The sequence below is a fragment of the Falco punctatus genome (assembly GCF_963210335.1).
Source record: "Falco punctatus genome assembly, chromosome: 12".
Lineage (NCBI taxonomy): Eukaryota > Metazoa > Chordata > Aves > Falconiformes > Falconidae > Falco > Falco punctatus.
In genome coordinates this window covers 27337022-27364944 of record NC_137592.1, presented here as the reverse complement: position 1 = coordinate 27364944, position 27923 = coordinate 27337022, and the positions used below count along the sequence as shown (strand labels likewise).

At 43.7% G+C, this 27923-nt stretch overlaps 1 protein-coding gene across 3 annotated transcripts; it reads right to left on the bottom strand.

Moving 5' to 3' along the window:
- On the bottom strand, positions 1 to 27923 carry MIA3 (MIA SH3 domain ER export factor 3). Of its 3 annotated transcripts, XM_080408697.1 has the most exons (30): positions 27570 to 27923; positions 26774 to 26907; positions 21369 to 21455; positions 17432 to 20372; positions 16218 to 16502; positions 15158 to 15262; positions 14575 to 14681; positions 13122 to 13253; positions 11888 to 11909; positions 9694 to 9782; positions 9459 to 9536; positions 9262 to 9372; positions 8372 to 8443; positions 8060 to 8164; positions 7148 to 7270; positions 6909 to 7032; positions 6013 to 6068; positions 5844 to 5934; positions 5575 to 5713; positions 3870 to 3971; positions 3717 to 3777; positions 3558 to 3593; positions 3399 to 3466; positions 3007 to 3104; positions 2763 to 2894; positions 2502 to 2570; positions 2308 to 2384; positions 2092 to 2163; positions 1295 to 1454; positions 1 to 909 (listed from the first exon to the last, which is right to left on the bottom strand). In XM_080408697.1, the coding sequence occupies exons 1-30, from the start codon at positions 27730 to 27732 to the stop codon at positions 587 to 589; spliced, it is 6162 nt and encodes a 2053-aa protein (XP_080264823.1). In that variant the 5' UTR covers positions 27733 to 27923; the 3' UTR covers positions 1 to 586. The 3 variants fall into 3 exon arrangements, with proteins under 3 accessions (XP_080264823.1, XP_080264824.1, XP_080264825.1); XM_080408698.1 differs by lacking the exon at positions 2092 to 2163 and having other exon boundaries at positions 27570 to 27922; XM_080408699.1 differs by lacking the exon at positions 15158 to 15262 and having other exon boundaries at positions 27570 to 27922.

Below are 27923 nucleotides of genomic sequence, written 5' to 3'. Positions count from 1 at the left end.
TCAGCGTTTAGCAAAAGGAATTTTGCTTTTTATTATAACTTCCCTTTGAATACAGTGTCATTTGTGCTTCTGATCTCTGACCAGACACCTTTTTTTTAAAAAAAACAAAAAACAAAAAACAAAAAAAACAACCAACTTTCAGTCCTCATGTAAACCCCTGGCCTACAGTCACTGCAGCTTAATGATGTGATGGAGAAGGCAGGTAGAATAGCATTTTACTTAAAAAATTATTTCCACAGGAAATGATTTGATTTACATTTTTCACGAAATTAGTTCATTCACCAACTGGTTACAGAGGCTACATTTAATTAAAACTAGCCACACAGGTACTCCCTTTCTATTGCACGTTTAGAGTAGGTTCAAGTCCATCACAAAAAAGTTCTTGCAGCCCAAGAGGATGGATGAGTTTAAGGTGATCATAAATGCACATAAGATGTCTGTAGCAATTGGATAAAAATTAATCCACAAAAGCTGAAATATACTGAAATGAGACAAATGGCTTCCACCAGAGAGTCATTTCCTAAAATCCTGACCGCAGGAAGTGCGCTAGAGTCCATTCCGTTGAGCTGCTGACCGAACGCTGCAGTTAGGGTTTCTGGGCTGGAGGCTGTGCGTAATCCTTTGCGCCTGGCGGCGGCGGGCCCGGGGGGTAGTCCCTGGGTCCCGATGGAGGCAAGTCTCTGTTAGAAGGCGGCGTATAGTCTCTCGGGCCAGGCGGGGGTAGCCGCGGGCCTGGAGGATAATCTCTTGGGCCAGGAGGACCGAGGGGTCGAAAAGGCGGGTGCCCACGTCCATAGCCTCTGGGATCTGGAGGCGGCGGTAGCGGGCCAGGAGGCAGATCTCTCATTCCTAAGGGTGGGCCAGGTAAGAAATCTCTCGCAGCTGGAGGTGGCAAAGGAGCACCACGAACTGGAAGGAAAGGAAACCACGGAGTTAAATGAACTCTTGCTTTCACCTGACCAGGGCAGCTCCTCACCCAGTTCCTCAATACTTCATTTTGTGGAGCAGCTCCGGGGCGGGTCAGGCAAGTGCAGACTTCACCCACCACAAGTTACATTCTAGCGCGTTTGGGCTGCTGGCTTCCAGGTTAGATTAAACAAGGGGAAATGCCTCCTTCATACCTGGGCATGAAGGGGGCTTGAAAGAACCTCACCTGCCCCAGCTTAGCGAGCAAGGCAGCCCGAGCCCATGAAGCGGGGAAGCCGCGTGCCAACCGCCAGCTGAGCTCAGTTCCACGCTCAGCTTCCAGGAAGCACAGCGGGAAAAGTTTCAGCGCACGGCAATGCAACTGTACCTAGGGGCACGGGGAGAGGTCGAGGCCCAAAGTGCCCACGGAGAGGGGCTGGCGGTGGTCCGTAGCGAACAGGCGGCGGAGGCGGAGGTCCCATCACCGGGGAGGTCATGATGGGTGTCCCGGCAGAGAAAGACGGTGGACCTTTCGGACTAGCATTGGCCTGTGCAAGATCAGATTATACTTAAGCGCGTTACTCACTGCATCAAGAGGTACTGACACTGCTGAACATCACAACCACTCAACCAACCGCCAAGAGGTGGAAGAGAGCAGAAAAGAAAGAAAAAAACCACACCCCGAAACACATCAACCAAGTAGAAAATAGGGAAAGTTACTGCAACATCATCATCCCTTCACCCAGAGCACTGCTTGCACTACCCAGGAGTGAGTCTTAGTGGATCTTCTGAGACAACAAGTTTTCTTTAGCTAGAGTTGTACTAAAGAAAAGTTCAATCCCTTCTGAAGTGTCCTCAGCGGACGCTCCTTTGGTAAAGGGCCTGGCACCTTGAATTACATATGAAATTGTGCTTAAATACCACAGGTAAGTCAGCTTCTTGGGATTACTGTTGTAGTCACTCCAAAGTGTTTGCCTGCAGTCCTTAACAAGAAAGATCTCATTTCCTCAATTCCATAAAAACCAGACAGCAACTGCTCATCATTAGAGAAACCTTGTGAGACAGAGGTACAAGCCCTTGGTTAGTGTCGCAGAGCATTCTGTTATTTAGCAGTTCAGAACACCAAGCCCGTTATTCCTCTCCATCAAAGCAGAGCAGCACCATATTCAGCCTCCAAATACTCACTGTAGCTGGTTCAATAGATGAAGGTGAATCAGTAGTTACACAGAGGGCTTCAGACTCTTTGGGAGAGGGGTGCTTTGGGGGTTTTTTTGGACAGCAAATAAGGATAGTGACAGGATACAGACAAGACAGAACATGATACAGTTAAAGAAGCAGCAGGAAGAACAGTGAATCATGTATTAGAAACGCTTCCTGAAGGTTGGGGTTTTTTCAGCTTACCACTCCATCCATTCCTGTGGAAGGGGAGGAGGTTCTTGGCCTGCTGCTGATAAGGGATGCTACAGCAGGCCCAAGATCTGTAAAGAGAGCCAGAAATACATGTCTTGGTGTAAGGAAGATGGGTTTTACGTTCCATTTCTGAAGTGAAAGAATCACTGAATAAATTGCAGTTGGTTGCAGGCCACATAACCTACCAGGTACAGACATCCTTCCAGGTAACTCCGGTGGCCTTCGTGGAACAGGGGGCCCATCTACCACAGAACCTTAAGGGAAACGAGAACCCCAGAGATCCTCATCACCCCGTGCCTGAGCTATTTCTGTTAAAATAAACCCACCCAAAACAACCACTCATCTCTGTATTAATAAACTATCCCTAGAACCAGGATCAGCCCTTAGCGTCCTGGGGTTCGCAGCGTAAGAGGCAGCTAGCACAGAAGGGAAGCTTTACTGCTTACCGAATTCACCCCTCGAGCCTTCCCTCCGAGGAGCAGAAAGGGGCCGAGCAGGAACTTCTATCATCTGTGTGGGTGATGGATTTCCTCCACTCACAGGTGACGGGCCAAAAGAACCATCTCTGCTTAAGGGCCCTATGCCAAATAATTAAAACCACTTGACTTTTCTACAACTTATCAGAGCCTTATTGTTTTAGGCTATAACTGACTCAAAGACCAAAGTTTTGGGAGAAACAGCAGCATTTACCTCGTCGTGGTGGGACTGGGCGATCAGGTCTGCCTGGAGTTGGCTTTACAATCAATGGTCTTTGAAGCATGACAATTTTTTGGTTTACTTCTATTAATCTGATTTTAAAAAAATAAAGACTTTTGTAAAAATTATTCAAATAATACACAAGTTGTATTTTTTGTAACGTAACAAGGCAAACGGCATTGTGAAATGTTACAGCTTTCAGAAAGAAATCTTATTTTAACCATCAAAACAGTTTAATAGCAGTTTAAAATCAGTAACTCAAATATGCAGTGCACATCCCGAGCAAGCAGGCTAACTTGAGCCTCTTGCATTGTTCAAGTTTCTTCCCTCCCAAGCAACGTGCAGCATGTTCAAAGAACAATAAAAATGGTCTGTCTTGTACTTACTTTTGTCTCAGGTTGGCTGCTTCTCTTTTTTCTTCAGCCAGAGCTCTCTCGGCAGAGCGGGCAATAAGCTATTAGGGAAAATTTTGCCAACTGCATTAACTGCACTGACCTGAAGTCAAATACAAACCCTCTACGTCAGGAAAGGAAGAACATTCTTACCCAATTGTCATGTGCCTTCTTCTCATGAGCAGCAATCTGAGAAGAAAAGAAGCATTTTAGTTTATTTTGTCTAACTACCAGTATTTGCAGTAACTCACCAAGGAGCACTGCAGTGATACAGTAAAAGATGACACAATAACAAGCAAGCAAGAAGTTTACCTGGTTTTTGTAAGATCTCTCTGTTTTTTGCAATTCTTCTTCCATATCTTGGATCCTCTGCCTGTACAAAAGGAAAAAGGGGAATGAGAGAGGTTTAAAACTAATTTTCTTCAATAGCTGAAATAAAGGACAGTCTTCAGAAACTGAAGTTACTTGTAAACTTTCACTTCCTCGATGGCCAGCACTGCTTTTTCATCTGCAGCAGACAATTTCTGCTCCTTCTCCTGACGCTCATACTCTTCCTGGGTTAGCTTTCTGCATAGGGAAAAAAAAAACAAAACAACAAAATACCAACTATATTCCCCCATCCTACATCTACTACAACTCAAAGTCAAGGTATTCCCCTGCTAACAACAGTGATATCAGAATCTATAATAATGTATAAGAATACAGAAAAAGAAATAATCACATAAAAGAGAGAGAAATGCTGTCTTTTGAAACCAACAGACAAGCCCTTTGTATATAAAACCTGAAAACTTAAGGACACAAGAGTTGACTGGCAAGTTCTGTCAGCACCTAATGTTAGAATCTAACACTTGCAGACTGTCTCTTCAGATCCTGTAGTTTACTTATGAATCCTACAGACAACAATGCAGATTTACAGAGGCAGGAACAAAGAAATACACAGAACTGTCATCTAAGCAAGGCAAGTGAAGAAATGAATGTGTAGTGAAAAAGGGGAATTGAGGGCCCAGGTGACAAACACATTCGATAGTCCTCAACAGTGTGCAAAGAAGCTTTTTTTTAAGTATTCTCCACATCAATTTATTACGGGATCAATTTCCACATTTTTTTTTTTATAACCTCATGGTTCATTAAGTTTTTCATTTTTGACATTGTCCTGGAAATATTGAAGAAAGAGGTCCAAGAGCTATCCCACAAAACTGGAACCATTAAACTGGCTAACAGCCAGTCCAACGTAACCCATTTCCTTGGCTACACATGGAAACAGTTTTCCAGAAAAAAACTGCAAGACTCATTCTAATCAAGAAGTAGTAACAGGCACTGTAATTTCCTAAAAGTTTTGGAAGGAACAGAAATTCTTCAGAGATATCAAGAGGAAGTTTTCCTCGAAAGGTGGGCTATCCTCCACCTCTCCATTATGTGTTTACTACACCTGGATCCTGACGTTACAAGGTCAGGCAGTTTCATCACTGAGGTGCCGTACAGCCTCAATTCCTTAGCTTGTTCCAACCCTGTGCTTCCCCCAACCTACACACTTGAATTTCAATTGCTTCTCCTTCAGCCTTCCTACAGAATTTAGCTGAAAACATCCTTGAATCCTATCTCACATTTTCCCCACAAAATTGAGATGGTATTACAGACATTTTTAAGTAAATAAATGAATAAATAAATGAGGAATGAACACAGATATTCTTCACTGCTAGCAATTCACTCATCTCGGCTGTTACCACAAACTCAAAGGGCCTTAATTTAGCCCTTTGAGAAAGTATTTTAGCCTTTTAAGCTTTTTTCAAAGTTTCTACATTATCAGAATTTTGACTGACTGAACTGAGGTCACAGCAACTGAAACAAATTCTCCTGGACATTTTCTGGACAATGTGAGAGAGCAACCACAGAATTCACAGGCCAAGCCACTCATCTCTGCTCTCCAAAAGTTGTTTGGTCAGGTTTTCAATAGTAGAAGGCATTATCGTGTAATGCGAGTGTCTTATTAGAATCTCTGGAATGGCAGAAAAAGTCAAAAAAGGGGTACTAGCTTCAACCACACTGAAAGAGTAGCCACCACCTTTCATTATAAATACAACTTCAAGTTGTTTGATCCTTCTGAGCAAAGTGTTTGGGTAGTGCCCGAGATCTAACATGCCGTGTTGTAGAAGAGTCACAAAAGGCTTACTTCTGGAGTGCCATCTCCTTCTGCTGGTACAGTTCACCAAGAATCTCCACTTTCTGCTGTAATGTTTTGCAGTCATTTTCCAGTCGAGCTTTGGCTGACTGGAGCAAACACGAGTCATGTTCTAATTTTTTTATTTGCTCTGTTGGAGAAGCAAAGGTAGATTAGGAAGTTGAAGGAAGTTGCAATGAGAACCGTTACACCACTTAAACGCTCTGTTGCTTTTGAAGCCACAAACAGTACATCCTAAGCAATTCTTTCGCTAAGCCTACCTTCCAGCTCATGTCTTGCTGTTACTTCATCACTCAGTTTGGATTGCAGAAGATTTCTGTCTTCTTCAACTATGGATAACATAGTTTTTACCTGGAAAGAGGAGAAAGTTTATGATCTTAGGCACAGCAGTAATGTGGCTACATTTATTAGATATCTTGTGCAGCATACCCTGGAGACATCCATCATCTGCTTAATCTGAGACTTCATCTTCTCACTCTCATTATCTAGAAGAGAAAGATATATTTGTTTTCTCCATTTCTTAATCCCAATTCCCTGGACTCTACAGCTGTTAAAAATAACACGCTACACTTTAATCTGGGATAGGTCTCCTTAAGTGGTAAAAAAACAAACAAACAAAACACCAAAAAAAGAGGGGGAGGTGGGGCACAACAGCAAATCCATGACCAGCACAACAGAACTATTAGATTCATTCCAAAAGGCATTCAGAAGATTCCTTCTTGTTCACTTCTTCTACCCACCACACTAATAATGCGAACACTGAATCTGTTACTGGACACAGCATCTGAAAATCACTAAGCGGGAATTTCCAGCCCACATATACAGTATGGTTGTGGTGGGTGGGGAAGACTTCAAAAACAGAGATGCAGCAAATACACGTGCAACATCACTACTGACAAACTGCCCGAGTAGTTTTGAAAATGTCTGTTTCGATCTTTTGTATTTAAAAGATGCGATTACCTAAATTAGTTACCTATGTAGAGGTAAGCAAAATACTCGTTAAAAATTCATATTAAAAATAAATGTAGCATAATAACAAAGGTGAGATTCCAGCTTTTGGAATGTTCTTAATTACTAACCTTTATATGCAATCTTTAAAACTGTGTGATTACACTTCTGATATACCTAAAAGGTCATCTAAAAGCAATTATTTGCCTTTTTAACAGTTTCTCCTTTCAGCTAGGAGGTACTTTGTGTTTGAGGATGAAAGCTGGCAGTCTCTTACCCCACAGGCACCTACAGGCATGGATTCCCCTCGTTACCTGTATGTCGTGCCACAGACACACCACGGCACAAGCTGCAGCCAGTGGGCAGGACTGCTGTACCTGGCAACTCGCCGTTGGCCAGATCGTCTCCTGAAGCCCATTTGCACCCTTCACCATCCTTCTCAGCCTCAGATGCTGAATCCATGTCGAGCTGCTTCAGCTGCATAATGCAGTTAGTTAAAACCTAGTAAAAAAAAATCAAAATTTCAATGAAGAAGAATCGCTCTGCATTTTGTAAATTGTTTCAAAGTATTTTATGATGCGTAGTATTTAAAGCAAACCTGTTATAAAGAACCTACTTCAATCTCATTTTCCTTGTAGGCAAGTGCTTCTTCTAAGTCCTTCTGAGATTTCTGATACAGTTTGATCTGCTCACTGAGCTCAGCATGCCTCTCACTCCAACCTTCAGCTTCCTTTAGCAGCTGTATGAAGCACCAAGGCAAGATGATTACTTGTTTTTATTTTTAGTACAGCGTATAAGTAATTAAAGTCTATTTTACTGCCAGCTCTGGTGATAACTGATCACCACAGGTCACAGACACAGGGTAAATCTCATGGTTATCACACATTACTAGTCCATTGGTAGAACTGGATGCTGGGTATCTTTCTGCAGTTTATATTATTCGGTGATTTTACAAATTTGACATTTTCTCAGCTAATATCCCAACAACAGAACCAAACCACTCACACACTTCAAAATAGGAGGAATTAATCACAGTCCAGAGGTATCAAACCACATTCCTGAGAAGGCCATCTACTTCATATACAGAGAAAAAAATCAAACAGATACTTGCAATTATTTTTAAAAGAACTTGCATGACATTTCAGGGCTAAAGGTCCTCCCCACTTAGCTTAGCTTCAGAGTTGCTTTTTGATAATTCTTTAGAATTACTTCCTTGAGTCCTGATCCCAAGCAGCAATCTCCCAATCATGCAGTGGCTACACCACATCAGCACAGACTTCTTGTGAAGTTGCTGACAAAAACTGAAACAGGCAAAGCCTTCACACTGAAGACATGTGGCTCACCTGCACAAAAAGCCTGTACAGACAGGCAAAAGGCATTTAAATTTTCTCTTGATAACATGAAATGTTGAATTCTGACACGTTAAGAAAACGGAAACATGCTGAAGTTATACCCAAGAAAGCTAGGAATAAAGCCCCAATACTTTGTTCAAAACAAACAGAATTGCTTGGCCTTGGCCATAACTTACTTGCTCCTTACTCTTTTTCAGTCTGGCATTCTCTTCCTGCACATGATGAAGCTCAGATTTCACCTTTTCTTCACTTAGTTTAGCTTCATTAAGAGCAATCTGCACCTAAAAATGAAACAAAAAGGAACAAAAAGACAAATTGTAATGGAGGAAGAGCTATGTATTAGCTGTAAAATGAAAAAAAAAAAAAAAGGTATATATGCACAAACAACCTGGAATCTGCCAAGCTAGCATTTTCTATTACATCCTAGACATGAATTTTCCTGGTACAAAGAACCTGTGACTGTTGAGAGGGTGTAGATATTTTTTTACCTCTGAAAGCTCTACAGAATGCACACTGATAGCCTCTTGAAGTTTCGCCAGGGACTTCTGAGTTTCAGAGATCTATGTAAGAAAGAGATGAGCAGTGACTCTGCATTAGCCCGGTACATGCCTTAGCCAGAGTAATTATTTTATCTGTGTAATATGGAAGCATAAAAGTCAAAACACCAACACATTTCCATTTAAAGCAGCCATTGGACTAGCAGCAACATAGCACTGCCTTATCAGCAAGGTAAGGAACAGAAACACGCAGTACATTAGAATCAACTTCCCCCTGTGACTCTGCTTGCTCATGGCTGGGCAAGTTCCCCGTACACCTGCGCAGTCTAAAACAAAAGTAACACGTGTTGCTGTCATTAGCGACAACCTTTGATCAAAACAAGATCAAAGAACTTGTTGGAGCTTACCACTACCACAGAAAATCAGGCTTTAAAAAGAAAAAAACCACGTGAATACCACTGGACAACAAGAATGAAGGGCAGCTTAAAGATCTCCACACGTACTACAGAACGAGATGCTCCCCCTAAGTACAAGAAAACATCTCTTACCAACCTGAAACCTTCAGCTCATATTGTTAAGGAACTTCCTGCTCTGGGTAGGAAATATTAGACTAGCCCATGATTGAGTACATCTGTGTGTGACAGCACATAACCACACAGGTCCATCAAGATCTTACCAGAGAAAAAAAAAAAAAAACACAAAAAAAAAAAATCAACAGATTCTTTCCCTGGAGCTTGGGATGAACCTAAAATTTCCTTTCAGTTCTTTTTGAGGTGGTTCATCTTCGCTCTACCTCTACCTGTTTACCCATCAGGTTGTGACCAGCATTTAGGGTGCATTAAATTAAGGACAATGTAAGACATGAGTGTGATCGCTCTTACCTTGTTCTGTTTCTTCTCATTCTTTTTCCTCTCCGCTTCAAGCATTGTGTGCAGATTTTTTACTTTGTCATCTAGCTGACGATTTGCTTCTTCCAACCCTTTGACAGTGTCCTAAAAAGAAAGAAAACGACCCAATAAGGCAAGTTATTTTACTGACGGTTTTGCTTTTAGTACAGAGACAGTTAACCGTCTCTTACCTTAAGCCCTGTAGTTTCATCAGAGAGAACATCTTGTTGTTCTCGGGCCACTTTCACAGATTCCTTTGCTTCCTTTATCTAGGCACAGGAACAACCAAAAAAAAGAACCAAGGAAACCGTCAACATAATATTCAGTAAGAACAGAAAATAAAAACACAGTAGCTGTTGCACTGACTGTGTCATTAAACCAGTAACAGAAAATTAGGAAGCAAAGGATGAGAACCTACAACAATACCTTTTGATCATATTCTGACATCTTTTCTAAGATTTCTGTTTTTTCTTGCAGAAGGTTTTTAATTTTTTCAGCAAGTTGCTTTTCAGTCACTAGGAAGAAAAAGAAAGCTTACAGTAACTGTCCATATCCTGGGGTGGGGATCAGAGCTATCATTGCTACCACTTGAGGGAACATTTTCAAGCAAGGACTAAACCATAAATCAGAACAGTGTCAATTCCCTGGCAGTCAGCCCTTCCTGCAGGAATCTGAGCATCTCCAGCTTTCATTTAAAGTCAGGACTGAAAACAAGACAGTAAAGCATTGAACACTGACAAAAAGCATATAGCTTTTGCATCCACTTCACAAAAATCTGGTCACAGAACGCACATCAGAGCCTGGCTAGGCACAGGACGCTGGGTAGCCACAGATGAGGCATGTTCAAGGGAAGAATTGGCAACGAAGATGTCAGAGCAGTCTTAGACCGCTGCTGTGACACTCCGGGAGATGCAATACCTTCCCCAACAACCATCTCTTTCTGCTATATCAAACCTGAATGTTTGGTCAGCAACGATAATAGGATGAAAACTGTCAAAGACCTACTGGGAAGAGGAAAGACAGTCAGCTAGCAGGTGGCATCAGTAAGCCTCAGGGAACTGCACCACTTTCAAACAGACCTCAAAAGAGCTATGACAGAGCAACAGTTCTTTAGGCATGCATTTGTTTCTGAGCCCCGACAAGCTGTCAACCAGCCCTTAGGACCCAATAAAAATCATTAACATACTTAAATTATTTTATTGCGGATTAATTTAAAGAACATCTAATTGTCGTTCTTTTTCAAGTCCTAAACCACGCTGTAGCTGCACACCCCAAGCCCCAAATGCCTCACAGCAAATCCTGCAGCACAAACAGGAAGCACTGGTTGTTCCAACTGCATCCCGCAGGGTGCAATGGGAACTGCTACTCCACCTTCCCCTCCCACGTGAGGGATTCTGGGCCAGTGGGATCCCCATCCCTTCCTGCTCTGGGGAGAGGAGAGCCAACAAGCAACTGCTGAGGGAGAAGACAGTTCTCAGCAGTTTAAGGGAGGCAGGAATCCCTGCATTAGCTTGGTCTCCTGATTTTACTAGTATCATGAAGAGTAGATAATAGATTTTACCTTTGGGACTTCAAATCTATCTTTTAAAGCATTTTTGTCACTGTTACTATTTCTCTATTTTCAATAAAGATTTTAAGAACAACTTTGTCATGCTTGAAGAATATCTATTTTTTCTCAGCTTTAGTAGTTTCTATACAGTATCATACCAAAGAATATTTTGGGGGCCAAAAAAAAAGCATTAGACCCAAGTTCCATATTTTGTTAGGGTAGGCACCTAAATAATTTCTACAGCACCAGTACCAATGTTTTTCCCCCTCCAACAACAATAATTCTTTTCCAGTACAGAAATCACCTTCCAGAAGTAGAATGGATTTTTTTCAGTTCATTAATTCTGCATTATACTGCAATATATCTACAATGAAACTAGAGGAATGATTCAGAAGTAGTATGGTTTATGAGGAAGAAAGAGGCAAATAGTTCATGTGAAGGCAATTCTTTCATATTTTCAGGTTTTATTCAATTATGAATTTCAGCCATCACCCTACTTTGAATTCTCTTTCTTTTCTATTCAGTACACATTAATTTTATATACCTGAAGCTTGAGAAATGCTGTGGTAAAAATCAATGTGCTAGCCATAGTAATATCTGCATTATTTGAAGTCCACATTTAACTGTCTTTGCAACTGCACAGCAGTCAGTTTCAGGGTTCCCTCAATCCAAAAAGGTAAGAGGAACTAGCTACTGTTCTTTGTGAGAAGCAACAAGCAAAAGCAGATCCACTGCTAGTCAGAAAAACAAAGCAAACTCTACCCCCACTACCGTTGTGCCAATGAATCGATGGATCACATTTATATTGAACAAGGTGGAGCTTTTCCTTGCCCTTTAATTTGCAGGTGTGAGCTGCATTGTTTCTCCTAATCAAAGCATTATCAAAAGCAAAACTGAAATCCTCAGATTCAAGTATCCTCTACTGACCTAGCTTACACCATAACCTTTTAACCTTAGTCTCAGCGCTCTCCTTGAAAGGCAGTCAAGATGAACTCTTGGTCTTCTAAAACAATCTTCAGAACCTTAACATGCCTAAGCACCAAGTACATTGAAAAGCACAGAGAAACTTACCTTGATATATTCTACTCTTTACCTACAGAAGAGGAGGGGGGAAGAATAAAAATAAATTAGCCATGGTAGGTGAAAAATTTTATTCGTTTTCCCTTTTCAGAAAAGTTACTACATACACAGATTAAAGCAGCATACAGAAAACTCATGTATTGCTGCCAACAAGGGTGTTGAATAACACTACAAACAAGCTTAAGCAGTTTTCTAATAAAAGCTTCTAGGTTAATGCCTTGGAGTCTTAGTAAACGTCTGTTTACTTGGTCACTAAAAGGACAGCAGTAACTGCCCACATCAGATTTGCAACAGAAAGTGAAGCCATTTCGCATCAAACAACAGCCATGAACTTGCAAACACAAAACCACTTGCATCCCACTTCTCATCCCTTTGAAGCAAGGTATGTTTACATGACGGTGTTAATTTCAAAATTAACAGAGTTTCAGAAGTTTTCTTTTCATGCTGTTATATTAACACAGTTTTGCACTTGAAACTGACCTAATGTATTTGATATCAAAACTAAACAAGTAAAAAACTAACAATATTATTACAGATAAAATTTATTTTTAATTTATTTTTGTCAAGCAAAGATAAAAGTATTCTACAAACTTCCAGACCATATCATCGCTGAACTGGACAGCTGTAAAATAAACTGTCCCATCTGATTTTCATCTATCCCTTCCCAAGGAGATGGCACTACCATACTTCAGAGCTGGTAATGGTACTTTTCTTGCACAGAAAATTATCCGTGTAGGAAAGAGGACAAATGTGGAGTGAGAAGAGTGGGGAAGGGGCTCTCCAGTGGGAATTAAGATCAGGTTTTTAGGTTTCTAAATGCAGAGCCTGCAAGCAGCTGGACAATATGAATGGGGGAGGATTAACTGCTTGTTTTGGAGATACTTGGCAACAGGCTCAAGCACATGGAAGGCTTTTCATTTCAGAGATTTGCTGAGCCTTTCCTCAGTCTTCTTTAGTTACAACATACTCCCCTATTTTGCTCTTGAAACTGCCTCTTACCAAGAAATCTTCAATTAACAGCTTAAAAGGAAACGCTTCTTGGCTTGAAGCAAACTGCAGCCTACTACAGCTATTAAGCCCAGCATTAATGCTCTAAACAGAAAAAGTAAAAACACAGGGGACTACCCACCACTTTGACCCCAGTAACGCTGAAACAGTTTAACCATACAAAAGACCACTCAGTAAGTGAAACATCAGCAGGCTTGCAAGCATGAAGTATACTTACTGAAAGGCAGGTTCTCCAGAAAATTATAGCAAGTGTGGCAATTCCCACTAAGGCAGTGATAATAATAGGCTCCCATGGAAGTCCATGGAAATCAGGCCCAGGACGAATTTCCTCAGGCAGGGTAGCAACCAACTGAAAACCGACAGCATTGATAACTATGAGGATATTTTCATTAAATACTGCAGCAAAATAAGCAGTCTGCCAAATGCTTTCATTCCTCTGATAAAACCAGAGAACCATCTAGAGCTTTCTTGCAGTTCTTCTGTAATGTGAAAACCATAAGTGAAGAAAACCACAAGGCAGCACAGCACTGGCATTTCAGCTCAAAAGTCTGAGTATCTGGAAGACACCCGACAGGACCAATCTGCTGGCAAAGAACTGCTACACCAAAATAAGCTGATATACACATTTGGCATTACACAGCGCTAGGAGTTATTTGATCCATTTCTAAATAGATCTATGAGGATGGAAAAAACACTGAAAAACCCACATCTTTACATCTGGACGTTTGTAACAAGCCAGTAAAAACAACTCCCGCTCTCTTCCCAGCTGTCACCCTGGCCACAGGGATGTCGTATGTCATGTGTCCCGTCATACCAAGGCCAGAGAGCACCGAATGCCTGGAAAAGGTGCCAACACCTGGTACAGTTCACAGGGCTGGCACACAGAAACCTCTGCCTTCCCCCCGCCACAGCCGAGGGAAGCCGAGATTAAAAAGAAGGGGCACACTGTCCCCCGAGGAGCCCAGCGCAGGGGCGAGCTGCTGTTTCGGCAGGACCCCCGCTCCAGCGGCGGCAGCCCAGGCAGTGATCCCGGCCCCTGCTGACACCAGCAGGTGCCTCCGGTCCCGCGGGACACCCCCAAATGGCTGGGGGGGTGCAGCCGGGGCAGGCGTATGGCGGGGTGGCTCCCCTCAAGGGCTGGAAGGTGGCCCCCCTCAGGGGACCGGGGAGGGGAAGGGGGGGGAGGGGGGTGGCCTCCCCTCAGGGGACCGGGGAGGGGAAGGGGGGGGAGGGGGGTGGCCTCCCCTCAGGGGACCGGGGAGGGGAAGGGGGGGAGGGGGGTGGCCTCCCCTCAGGGGACCGAGGAGCAACATCCGCCTCGGCCCGGGAGTCGTGGGTTGTCACTTGGCCCGCCGAGTCCCCCCGGGTTCAGACCGGCGCAGCCCCTCCGCCGCCTGCCACAGCCGCCCGCCCAAGGGCCGGCAGCGCGGGGGGCGGCCCCGCCCGGCGCGCGCAATAACAGCGCCCCGCCCCCCCCCCCCCTCGCGCACCTGCAGCAGCCGCCGCGCCGGGGGCTCCGGGAGGCGCGCGCCGCCGCCCGCGGGGTCCATGGCGGCGCGAGCCAGCCGGCAGGCACACGTCAGCCCGGAGTGACAGCGACGCCCCCGCCCCCCCGCGTCATCGCCGCGCGCCGCCGCCCGCATGCGCAGCCCGCTACGGCCGCCACTCACCCGCCGCAGCAGCTCCCGCGCCGGGCCCAGGGCTCCCCGTGAGGGGGCGCCGGCCTCCGCCCCGCGTCCCGCCGTTCGCCCGGCGCCCCCCGCCGCCGCCTCGGGGCCTGGAGGGAGAGGAGAGAGGCGTCACCTCACGGAGCGGCCGCCCTGGGCAGCGGGGCCTGCTGACGGCGCACGGCTGGGCTGGGCTGCCCCCGCGCCTTCCGCCGCGGCCTAGGGGAGATCTCGGGGTACGGTCCCCGGTTCTCCAGGGCACTGGAGGAGGAGGCAGAAGGCCTTGGAAGGGACGGTGATATCCCACAGGCTGCTTTAGAAAGAGTACCGGAGAGAGCGGCCCAGATCCGCCAAGTGGCTGCCAAGCCTGCCTCAGACAGAGCACACACAGCTACAGCCACAGGGCAACAGTAAAAAAGCACACGCTCTTCAGTCCCTCATCAATAAACCTATGTCTTCTAGTAACCTTCCAAGGCTGTTAGTATGGCATAAGCTTTAAACCATCCTCTACCCTGACCTGAAGCCTGCCGCCTCCTCTCGCTGCTACCGCTGTCACAAATCCAAATTAACAGATGCAAATAACCACCTGCCCAGCCTGCTGGTATACTGTGGAACAGCTCCTGTGAGCAGAGGTTCGACCAGCATCTGCCCTGATTCTTCTCAGGGCTTCCAGCACTCCTCACAGGAACACCTGGCAAACAGCATTTAACCACCATTAAGGAACGGAAGATTGTCTAAAATACAAGGGAACATCTGGCTGCTTAACCATGTAAGTAATCCACCAGCCATGTAAAACTCATTAGGTATCTTTGCATTCAACCTAGTTTCCTTCAGAACTTACAAACTGTTCAAAAGTGCTTGGCTATGGGGATCGTGCAGTACCTTGGTAGCGTACAAAACCTATGCAAAGTGTGCCTGTTTTTTTTCTAAGTGCTCAGTGAAGATGGATTTATTAAGCATAATCAGAGGTGAAAGCAGAACAGCAAAGATGAGCTTAGCACCAAGAATGGAGTCAAAGGTAGTTTCATGCCAAAACAGCTGGGAAAGGTGATGTTAATAGGACCCTTCCCTGGCATAAGGATGAATCAGCACAGATAAGCACACTTGCTCCAGAGGAAGGCCTCAGCAAAAGAGTCAAACATTCTTCCTACTCCAACAAACACCTTAGCCAGAAATTACTGAACTGCTTGAGGGAAGCTACACTCCATCCTTCCCAGAAAGTAATAGAGCCCAGAGTTACAGGTTAAAAAGAGCAAGTGCAGGATCCTATAGCCTCATGGTTAGACTGTCAGCCCCCCTGCAAGGAGGAGGAAACCTGAGCTGATGGTATGCATCCAGCTCTTCATCCACTACTACGCTGAGACACAGTCCACTAGCCTGATCACAGAACTCTATGACAGGAGTTTTCTTTATTTCTATAGTGCAAAACTATAGTAGGAAAACTGCTCTGCTGAGACGAGTGATAGCAACACAACACTGCCACTGGAGGGACTCTCATGGGTTAGTGAAAGCCATTAGGATTACAGCAATTTACAATGGAAGTATTAGTGAAAAAAATTTGTATTTGCTTAAAAAAACGTATTCGCCTTCAATCATGCTCCTCTCTAAGAGCAAAAGAACAAAATAGCCCAATTCCAAGAGGTTACCTGCAGCTGTATCTTCCCTGGCACTCTGTCTTGAATCAACTGACCCAAAGGAAGTATCTTCCAGCAGTGATCCTCTTTCATTATCATAGTCTTCTTCAGCTTCTCTACTGTCTGAGAAGTTTGCCTCCTCATGCACAGGTGGAACATTAACAGCCCTCTCCTCCTTCTCCTCAACAGGCTGTTCAGGCCTCTTGTCTTCAGGCTGCTGAAATTCTCGATTGCTCTCATCCATGGCATTGGGGTTTCTGATGGAAACTCTGTAATATTCAGCTTCTTTTGCACCATCTGTGGCAGACAGGGAGACATGAATTAAGCACTGAGCTAACGTGCACATCTTACCCACAGCTGCCTCCAGTGAAATACTGCATTTGACAAACACTTTCTCGACACTTTTTAAACACCCCAGCTTGTGTGCTGCTTCCAGTATATTCTCAATTAACTTTCAGTAACACTTAATGAAATGTTCATATGGAATTTATGCAAGGTTATCAGCCACTGACCTTGCAATAAAATACTATTAGATGAAGTATTTTCATTGTTCATGACTATCAGAAATCACATCCTTAACACATACTACAGTAAAAGGAGCCTTGCTAAGAGCATATCTTGCCAACTTCTTGCACATTAATTAGAAAAAACATCAAGATTGCAGCAGATTCTACTGCTGGTTCTTCCCCTGTGAAAAGATCTGGTTGTTCAGTATTTCTACTTATGCACTCTTTTATGAATGTTGGTAAAATATATGATGGCAGGGACACCTGAGATATTAGGTGCATAGATTTAGTGCCTGAACTTTGCATTAATCACTGGATCTCTCATAACTAGGTGCTAGCTAGTTCAGAAAATGACTAACCTAAACCCTCCAAAAAATTCAGCACATTAATGTATATGACTCCTTATTTCTTGAGAGTAGGAAGTATAGACATGACCTGAACGGCTCCTTCTAGCCATGCACGGATCGGATCCCACTGATCTTACACAGAACCTGGCCCGTAAGAACAGATATACTGAGTTCAAAATTTTCTCTCAGGATTTGTCCCTAGGCCACCCATCACAATGCCAAAAATAAGAAAAATCCCAGCAGATACCATAGGGCCTTTTTCAGTTCTGCTCCCTCACCCTACACTCTTAAAGCTTCTCTGGGTTGCATAGTGTTGTCCAGGGCAGGGTTTTACTTCCATTTCAGCTATTTATTAACTGTTTTAACATCCTACCTTGAAAGCGCAGCAGATCATCCTCCTGTTCTGGAATGGATGCAAGTGGGACACTGTCACTAGCAGATGAATATTTACTCCTTAAAGAATATATTAGTTCTTGAATATCATCCATCAGCGCACTCTCCTCGTCATACAAATCCATCTCTTTCACCACCTCCTCTTTATTTTCTGCCACTCTGGAATCCAGAACTTTTCCTACAACATCCATAATGCTTGATTCTGAAAACTCAAGTATCTGGTCCAAAGCTTTTTCTATATCTTCATTATTATGGCTTGCCTTCCGAGCAAGCTCCATCTCTACCTTCATGTCGTGGAACATGGCTTCTACCCTAACCACATGTTGACGTCCAAGGTACTTTTGCAGACGTATTACACGCTTTTCATCAAGAAAGTCTCTCATTATTGTGAGCTGCTTCACAGACTCGCTGAAGTCTGTTACAGTGTCATCTGTGGCTGCTGAGCTGTCAGTAGGGCTGGAGAAATGTACAGACTGCTGGTGGTCATTTCTTGTATGCTCTAAATTTTGTACCTCTTTTGAGTCTTTCTGTGAAATGCCCCCTGGAAGATGACCTTTCCTTTGGTTAAAGTCATTGTTGTCTTCTATATCAGGAAATTGGAATTTATGCTGTTCCGCAGCTAATGGCTCCTCAGCTTCAGAAGACTCATTATCATCTTTCATGACATGTTCCATCTCATCCAATTCAGCACCTTCACTCTCTGGTACGTCAGCCTCTTTGCTCCCAGTCTGGCTTGCGTCTTGCATGCTGACTGTTTTTTTAGCCTCCTTAGAAATTGTGTTTGTTTCCTCTCCTGTTTCATAAATAGGGTTTGCAGTTCCCGAAACAGCTTCACTTGGTACTTCTAAATCAGGATTTGTACTTTTAACATTTAGTGTGCCACCTTGTACATTTTCAGCCCTTGCTTGCAACAGCTTTGCACTTGCAGCATTCTCATCTTCCAGTAGCTCTTCTTCTACTGGTTTCAGGTCAGGATCGTCTTTAGCATCTGGCTCTTCAGATTGCCATTCTGGTCTTGGTGTTCTTTCTTTAGCTAAATTTGTGCCAAGATTTCTGTCTGAATCTCTATCCTCAGTATGAGTAGTTCTTTGCTGAGTAAGATACTCTGTCTTAGTATTCTGTGTAGTGCTTCTTGATTTTTCTTCAGGGGAACTTTTCTCGATGCTTTCTTCAAATGCTGTCATCTTGCCAAGATTTCTTGAAAGCTCTTCTTTCACATCTACCTCCGAATACTCAGTCTCATTTTCCCATGGCCTAGGTTGCTCGACAGCTCCTCTACGGCTTGTGTCTCCCTCCCCTGCAGGGGTTTCTTTCATGTTTCTCCATTTTATTTCAGGTTCTTTGTTAAGAGAGGCAGTTTTTTTATTTTCATCATCAGTCTCCCCTGTTTGTTTCAAATCTTCTTCATGTCTTAGAGGCTCTTTCTCCACAGTGGTCATTCCATGCTCCAGTTTTTCTTTCAATAGGTCGGTATCTCCTAAGTCACTTTGAGATGCATTTTTTACATCTTCCACTGGTTTGGCTGGAACATCAACAGGCTTGTTCTCAGCTCTTCCCTTCTTTGCTTTCTCCCATCGTTTTCTGTGCTTGAAATCATTTTCCAAGACCTCTTCCAAGGTATCATCCTCAAACTTTTTCTCATCTTTCTCTATTCGAGCAAACGGCACTCCTTCTGGACTTTTGTTGCTATTGCCAGTGGATGGGTTTAAAGCATCTTGCTTGCTTTTAACAAATGATTTGGACTCCAGATCATCTCCTGGACTAGGCAAAACATGAGGATCAGGCACAGCTTTACTTTTCAGCTCTTCAGTACTTGTCTCAGTTCCATCAGCCATGAGCTGCTCTTCAAACTGTTCAGTTTTGTTTGTTTGTTCTTTTGAACCCAGATCACCTGTACCTACAGGTTCCTTCCTAAGGTGTTCTTTGAAGAGATCCTCAGGTTGAGTTGTTGCTGGTGCTTCTCTTTTATTAATGAGCATTACCTCATCTTGTTTCTCTTTCGTTTGTTTAGATTCGGACCTGTCCACACTTATACTGTCACCTGACTTCTTGCTCTTACTGAAGGCATCCTTAAGAATTAATGCATCTGAATCAAGTTCTTCCTCATTATCTCTTTGGTTATTTAGCTCTGTAGCACCCTTTGCATGTTCATCAGGTTCATGACTTTGTGACTCAATGTCATCGTTTTCATCATCTTCTGAATCCACTGGGGATGTAATTTCTTCCTCTGCCATAAAAGACAGCAGAGGGATTTCTTCAGACTGATCTGTAAACTCTGGTTCCTCCTCTGCATCATGAGCATTAATGCTCAAGTCTTCATTAAAATCATCTTCCAGCGATGTAACAAGTCGAGTCACTTCATCATCTGATACAACAGCATCAGCAGTTGAGCCAAATTTTGTTTTCAAGTTCACAGAGAGCTCTCTGTTTAAAAGTGTATAGGCATTGACTTCTTCATCCTCGTCATCAAGTTGACTGGTTTCACCCTGAGGAATACTAGTGTTTTTGGTATTTTCACTTTCTAGCCCTTTTAGTTTCCCATGTAGCATTCCTTTCAAGTGCTCATGTGCAATTTGATCTCCCTGAGAGTTTTCTTTGTGACTATTGACGCTGGAGTCTCCCCCAGTATTTTCAGTTCCTTCTGTAAGAGAACTGTCCACTTCCTCTGTCATAGCGGGGGCCTCCTTTTCCTCTGTGCTTAGCTCAAGATTGTCTGTCTCCAAAGCATTAAGGGACTTCACTTCATCAACCTGTTCAATCTCCTCATCCCTTTCAATTCCTTCAGCTGGTTTTGTCTGTGGATCATTTGATTCAATGTCCCCTTCATTTGCTGTCGTCTCTTGCAATGACTTCAAAAGCTCATCCACATTGTAATTATCAAAATCATCCCTTCCGCCATCAAAGCAAACAAAATCTGTTTCCTGAAATGAAAAACAACACGTAATCATAAATAATATGTTCTTTATTACAGTGATGAGACCAAATTAATTTGGTTGGTTAGAGAGAGAGAGAGATACAGCAGCAAAGTAAATCATATTAATTGTGTAGGATTAACACCCTGAGTCCTTAACCAAAACTTTCTTTGAAATTGGTGGAAGTTTTGCCCAAGGACTCTTAAAAACCCAAATAAAAAGGCTGTGGCTTAGCCCTGCCAAAGACCTCCTAAGTGAAGAGCAAACTGGAAGTCAGCAATGGAGTTGACATTATTATACTTTACTCATCACACACATCCTGAATTAACAAGTCTATTGCTGAAAGCCAGTGAGGAGAAGAAAACAAGCATCGCTAAGCTTGTTTGTCACAATTTCTTTTAGCTGGTCTCTCCTGAAATGGCCAAGTCCTCCAAGCAGGAGCTGCCTCTCACACAATTTCTGAAAAATAAAGGGCAGTGCAAGTCACTGAACACAATTTCATAAGGGTCTGAAACTGCATCCAGAAACATGCACAGCTCTGGCCTCACTCACACAACTCCGGGGTTACCAGCTATTAGTGCATGAAAGCCACCTATGTGTGTAGGGGTTGAAAGGCCAATTCTAGAATCAAAGGGCTAAGCACACCAGGTTTTGCTTGTTTCTGATAGTACTTTAATATTTGAAAGTTTGGGAAAAGAAACAATTCTGAATACGTACCAGACTACGTGCGAGCCAGCTAGCAGCTTTTCTAGAGCTAAATCAATCCAAATGGATTTTTTTAGAAGAAAACCAGAATATTAAAGAAGGACCAACGCTCATCCCCACGTATAGCTGCACAAACATTCAACCCCCTGATACACATGTGCATCCCTGCATGTATGTAGCCGCTTACTAACAAAAGGTCCCTAAGGATCACTGATATTCCCATTCTCCTCCTCAGGGATTTTATTGAATGCTGAGGTAAGAAACAGTAAGAAGCCCAAATAAAAAAATAACAAGACTTACATCTGTTGGTAATTCTAGCTCCTCATTGGAATAATTATGGTTTATTTCAAGTAAATCCTTTGGAAAATATCCAAAATCGCTTCCAACCTGCCAGAAAACAAACACAAGCAAATAAAAACCAGTAAAGCAACTTTCAAAATCATGCGACTATTCCTAATTACAGGCACTAGTAACAAACACATCAAACTTTCCGTCAAGTATTTCTAAGTGAAGTTTAACACAGTGAATAAAAAGATTAGCGATACCTTTTTTATCCAATACTTATATTTCACAACACTCTTGTGAAGCTGGAAAGTTTTTCTATTCATATTTTAAAGCCTGACTTATAACAAATTATTAGGAGAGTTGGGAATGACGTCCAGGCATTCTGGCTCAGGTGCTTTAATTCCTATTGTGTGCTCTCACGGGCACCACATATGCCTCAAGTATTTTCCTGAGTAGTAAGCAGAAGAGGATCTTTGACAAATAAGATTTACATCCATGCGCAATGTTATAGCCTGAAAAGTGCTCACTTTGTAGCTTAAGGAAGAAAAAAATTCTTAAAGCAGATTTTAGGAAAATGCAAAATAGTACCTGAGGTAATAACCTATCTTAAAACCTGTGTGAAAAACAGCCCCTCTCTCCAAATGCATTATTACTCTTCAGTGACCAATACAAGCAAAAATCAGTTGCAGATGGCAATTTTCAAGCAAGTCAATGTGCTAAGCCAAGGCAAACAGTGGAAGACAAGAATCTCTCTTATCACTCACCAGATAAGATCTATACAGTAATGCTCTCACTTGTGAGTTCTGACAAGGGCTGTCAAGAAGCCAATATTAATAGCACGCTATCACTATGCAGATTAGATAATCCAGGCAATTAGAGCCTGGACAACACACCTAGAAAGGTACAGAGTACCTAGATGACCAAAATATCCAGAGGCAAAAAAAAATAATTTTGGTCACTTCCTCAATGTTTTGTTAAAGGACAAAGATGACAATTACTCATTTTCTTGAAGAGTTTGTTTGGGAAGAGCACTCAGTTAAAAGATGAAATTAAAAAGGAAAGCATTATAACAATTAGGGATATATAGATATACGTATTGTTACACTAACATCACTGAAATAGGTTAACCTGGGATGAAGTTTTCTGGATTTACAGTGGCATTAAAAAAAAAAAAGGGGGGGGGGGGGGGAGGGAGAATTGTATCCAGTAAATACTACGTACTAATCATTTTGGGGTTGGGTTTTTTTGTTATGCAAGAGAAGTAAGCACTGATACATTATAGGGCTTCCTTTTTTACCTATTTCTCATTCAAATCTTACCTTCTATAGTTGGTATCTCTGAAGTCAATTACACATATATTTAAAAAAACAGTACAATTATTACCTCTCTGCTTTTTGTAAACACACAGAGGTACTCTCTTATGGAAAAGAGATAATGTATACAGGTTTATTATTGGGAATTACTGGGAATGGGAAATTAAACTTGACAAATCAAAAGCTTGTCCTTGTGTGGTATACTACAGTTTTATTCTAAATTGGCCTGTTTCTCTCTACAAACTTCTATTCTAGTTTTAAATTATCTTTCTGAAAACAAAAGCTAAATCTTCAAAGTAGTCTCTTTGCAGACTAATCTCCGTGACTACCCTTATAATTAGGCATCACGATTTGAAACTCATTTAGCATAATCCAAGCTGCTGGCCATACAAGTCCTCTGCAGTGACCCAGTTTGCCACTTACGTGGTTTATGAGCCATATGGGATCTGCACGCCCAAAATTTCATCTGCTCCTATCCCTACAAGTCCTTTCTTGTCAGGGAAAAAATGCCTTATTGTGCAAATAAAGGAAATATTCTTCATTCTTTACAGACACGACAGAGGAAAGATGTTATGAATGCCAAATAAATAATGGAGAAAAAAGTGCATCCTTCATTTCCACTCCCTTTCCAGTTAAAATGCCATCAATGGACAAAACATAGTTCTGTGTACAGCATCTGTCCCCACCAGTGCCCACATCCAACAGCCAGCTGCAGCAGATTCACTGACCAAGAAGCCAGATCCTCACACTGCCTACTTCAGGGACAGAAGAGACAGCTGGGAATAAATATATTCAAATGTTTTTAATCTTAAAGCCCACATCCCCAAAGCAAAGGCACCACAGGTACCTAAAACTGCAAAACATCAGGCAAAGAAGAGCTGGTTTGGTCTGCCCTCGCTGAGCACTGGCATTGTTAAGACACAGAAACAACAGGAGAGAATTCCCTGATCCTCTGGGTTCTCCAGACATATTCTGTCTTCCTCTCTTACCTTAAATTCACACATCCTGTTTTCTTTTTTATTACCCTACATGCAAGATTTGAAAACAAAAGCAAGAACCCACAACCCAAAAAAAGTCACGATCTGCAGCCAAATCTTTCTTATAATGTGAGGCCAGAAAGAGTTTTCTCAACCTTGAATCAAAGGAATAAAGTTCAGTCTTTTGCCGTAAGATAAAATAACAGTCTTCTGCAGCAATAAGTCAAAAGTGTCTTTGCTGAAACGTTTTGTTAAAAAACAGCAGTTTTTACTTAGAATTATCTGAAGTAATTTCAGAGTTCTGGATCCTGCTAAAGATGAGAGCGGCGTGCCAATGAAATGCATAGGAGCAAAGTCTACATAACACAGCTTGATGGCGTAAACAACGTGAGGTAGATGCTGAAGAGGAGACCAGTTTTAGAGCACACGGTGCGCTGGACAATGGGAGTACCCGCTGTGCTCCACCTTTCGCCTTTGGGGAAAAAACTAAGTATTTTACTGGAACTGACATATTTGTGAAATTCATAACATAAAAGCACTACGAAATAATGTCATAAAACATTGCCCAAGTATCTAACTTTGTTTATTAATGAGGTTTAGACAGCTCTGCTAAAAACTGCATGCCATATAATGTATAGAATATGTATATAGCTGGGTTCCAACATTTTTTCATACGCAAAATACTCACTGAGTTCAAAGGGAGTTCTGCAAGCAGTGAAGTATAGAAGACTGGGATCATAAAATAAAGGATCTATTTTGTTAAAATACAGCATGGTTGCTGGCACAGGAGAAAAAAAAAAATCAACAATGGCTTGAAAAGGGCGGAGTGAATTAGAAAAGCGAGGGCAAATAAAGCCCAGACCTAACCGCTGTAGATTTTTCAGCCTTGGTGAAAGGCTCCTTTCTTAATAGATCATCTCCCCTCAGGTCAGAAATACTATTGTGTTTCTCAGGGCTCCTCAAAAACTGATTTCAGGATTAGAGCCTGTATTTACAACTTGTTTGAAATAAGCCCCTGGTTGCAATCGTTAAATCTTCTCATACATACATTCCCCTAACCTCTGCCCTCATCTGAAGACCAGAATACCAGTTATCCCTTGATTTCGTAGTTTCCATTATGCTCTAACAAATATTTTTCCCCCAAAACTTTGGGGAATGGAAAAGCACAGTAGGGTAGATGCATGGGACCAAACGATACACACAAGCACACAAAGTCACGCAATGAGATCCCAAAAGGGCTGCAGCAGAAGGCAACATGCCTTCCATTGGGATCCGTTTAATCGCAGACCTCACTAGGTAGCCTGTTTTTAATTAGCAAGCAACAACCTCCCCCTAGCTCCACAACTACAGACAGCAGGCACGGCTGGCCTGCATAAATCAAGTTGCCCAGCCGAATCTAGCATGGGAAGTCACGTTGCACAGGAGAGACCCCGGCACTATCTGCAGATCAGGGACAGGGTCAGACACGCCAGTGCCCTACTCAGCATGCAATGCCTACTCAGGCACCCCTGGCCCCACTGCAGCGTTGGACACTGCTTGTTGCAGTCTTACAATTAATGCAGCAGCAGTCAATCAAAGCAGGGAAAAAACCTAAGATTACAGCCACCAACTGAAAGGAATTAGTCTGTCATCACTACCCTAAAAAGAATATAGAGAACAGCGTTAACACGATTAAAAAATTACAACAAATAAAATGAGGCACTGCAATTTTTCAGACCTGCCAACTTCAGCTTTTACTTATTAAAGCAAACATCCTTTTAACTTGGGAGACATGCCTAACTGTTGCACGAGCTTCCTATCAGAATATTAACTGAATATTAACTCAGCAATTACCTCAAACCTGCTGTCTGATCTCACAGCCTGCATTACGCCTTGTTAGAAAATGCAGAATTGGCCCCACACTGCTACTCTGCGTCTCAAGAAGCAGCAGCCCTGGAAACCCGTACCGGCTAATTAACCAGATTATTTATGGTACAGTACATGTCACAAGGGAATTACCAGCATGATACAATTATAAACTCTTCTTTAACCACGTGCTACAGTTTTCTGCTCTGTTCTGTATTGTTCTAATTGGATTCAGCTCCTGCTGAGAGCTTGGCTGTCCACACCCAGCCTGAACAGGTTAGAGAAAGCGATACACCCTGCTTTTCACTAAAACCACTAGTTCCACAGCCAGCACCCAGGTGTGGCTTTGAGCAGCCTAGACCACTGTTGCAGGCAATCATCTATCCCTTGTAGGCAGCCAGGGTAAGCAAGGATGTTGAAGTAAACGATTCAGACACAAAAAGGTGTGTAAGGGAAGCATGGGGAGGGGGCAACAGGGACCAGGTCTAAGCAACCTCCAGACTGCCAGTGCTTTCAAGGGAAGCCCACAAAAAACCTGCTCTTCCTCCAGGGTATCTCAGTTCTGCTTCTGTCAGGCAAATGAAGCGCTTACCATGAAAGAGGAGTTTTCTACGAAATAACTGCAAGTATGGGGACCCCCCTTTCCCATCAACAGCACCCTCTCAGAATGCCCGGAGAAGACAAGGACTCTGACAAGGCCACTACTCTGCAAGCTGCCACAATGTGTTACTAAAGCTGAAAGAGAGACAGACCTTTTAAAAATCAAATTTACCTTAATTCTTTTTAGTTTTACTACTTTTTTTTCCACCTCCAACTCTGCATGCAGATTAGATAAAAAGCAGAAGAGTGCAACTGAATATCAGGAAGAGAAACACTGTTAAAACACCTACGTGGAATGGTCTTTAGCAGAATTAGAGCGCAGGATGAGACCACATCGCAGGTAAAACACAAAGTGCAGGCTTAAAGCCTTCCTAGCTGGGAAGGGAGGCTCAGCTCCCAGGCAGGCTCAGGGGCCACCACTTACAGCGCTGCACCGGGAGGTTTTCAACACAAAGGCAGTTTTCGAACACTTTTTAGCACGCATTAGAGCTGCCCATTTTTCACAGTACTTAATGCCTTAGATCTGATCAAGCCACATCCCATTTCACACAGGCCTCAAGACAAAATAGCTAAATAACATAATGAAGGCTGTGTTCAAAACCCTGCGCATCCTCCTGCAAGGCAAAAGGAAAGAAAAAAGATCCACTGAAAGCACCAAGCAGAACAAATGCTTCACGGTACTTACGCTTCCAGCCCACAGCTCAGTTGATTTTCCTATTAGTTTGTAATATACATACACTGCTTCTCCCTTCTTAAAATTTACAAAGCGACAATCCGGACCTTTAAAATCCTGCATCGCCTTCCCTCGGCACATTAACACTGTCCAAAGAAAAAAAAAAAAAAAGAAGAGTATTACTTTAACAATAATAAAACAGTTTCAGGAAAAGGGTCTTTGCTAACTGGCAGAAAATAAGACCTCCCCTCCCCACATGCACTGCTCTCCTGTTTTCTGGACTGGGTCATAAGATAAGAACTTAACTCAAAGCGTAACTAAAATAAGAGATCATTTAAAAACTAAAGCAAGCTCACTGATCAAGGCATGCGTTTGACAAAGCACTTGAGAAACGCGCATCAGAAGTGCTCTATGATGCTAATTATTCACATTAAGATGGGCTGAAAGCCGGCATCTGCGCTCGAGCAAACCAGGCCCCCCCAGTTACTCAGCGTATAAACAACACCCGGGGAGCGGGTTCATTCCCGGAGGTTTTGCAGGGGGGAACCCCAAAACCGTGGGGATCCCAGAACTCGGTGGGGGCAGGGGAACGGCGCCCGCCGGGCCGCGTCCCATTTTCCCGATCCTCCCCGATTTCCGTGCCAAGGTGGGGGGGCGCTCAGGGAAACGCCTCCGGGAAGCATGCGACGTGTGCATCTTTTCCCGTAGGAAGTTCCCGGGCGCGGGAGGCGGCCCGCCGGCTGTGCCCAGCGCCGGGAGCGGGGCCGGGGGCTCCCTCCCCCCTCCCCTCCCCGCCGTCCCCACTCACTGCTGCACTCGGGGTCGGCGCAGCGCTTGCGCTCGGCGAAGCGGCGGCCCAGGTCGGGCTCGGCGGCGGCGCAGAGGGCGGGGGGCGACGGGGACAGGAGCAGGGGCAGGAGCAGCAGCAGGGCGAGGAGCAGCCGGTGGTCCGGCAGCGGGGCTGCGGCCATGTTGACGGGCCCGGCGGCGGGGAGGGAGCAGACACGTCAGCAGCGCCGGCGGGAGGGCGATGTGGCGGGGGAGGGACGGGCCCGGCCCGGCCCCGCCGCGGCGGGAGGAGGGCAGCGGCCGGACCCTCCCCCCCGGCCGCGTCCCTTGCCCGCCTGCGCCGAGACGGGACCCGGGCCCGGTGTGGGGCTCC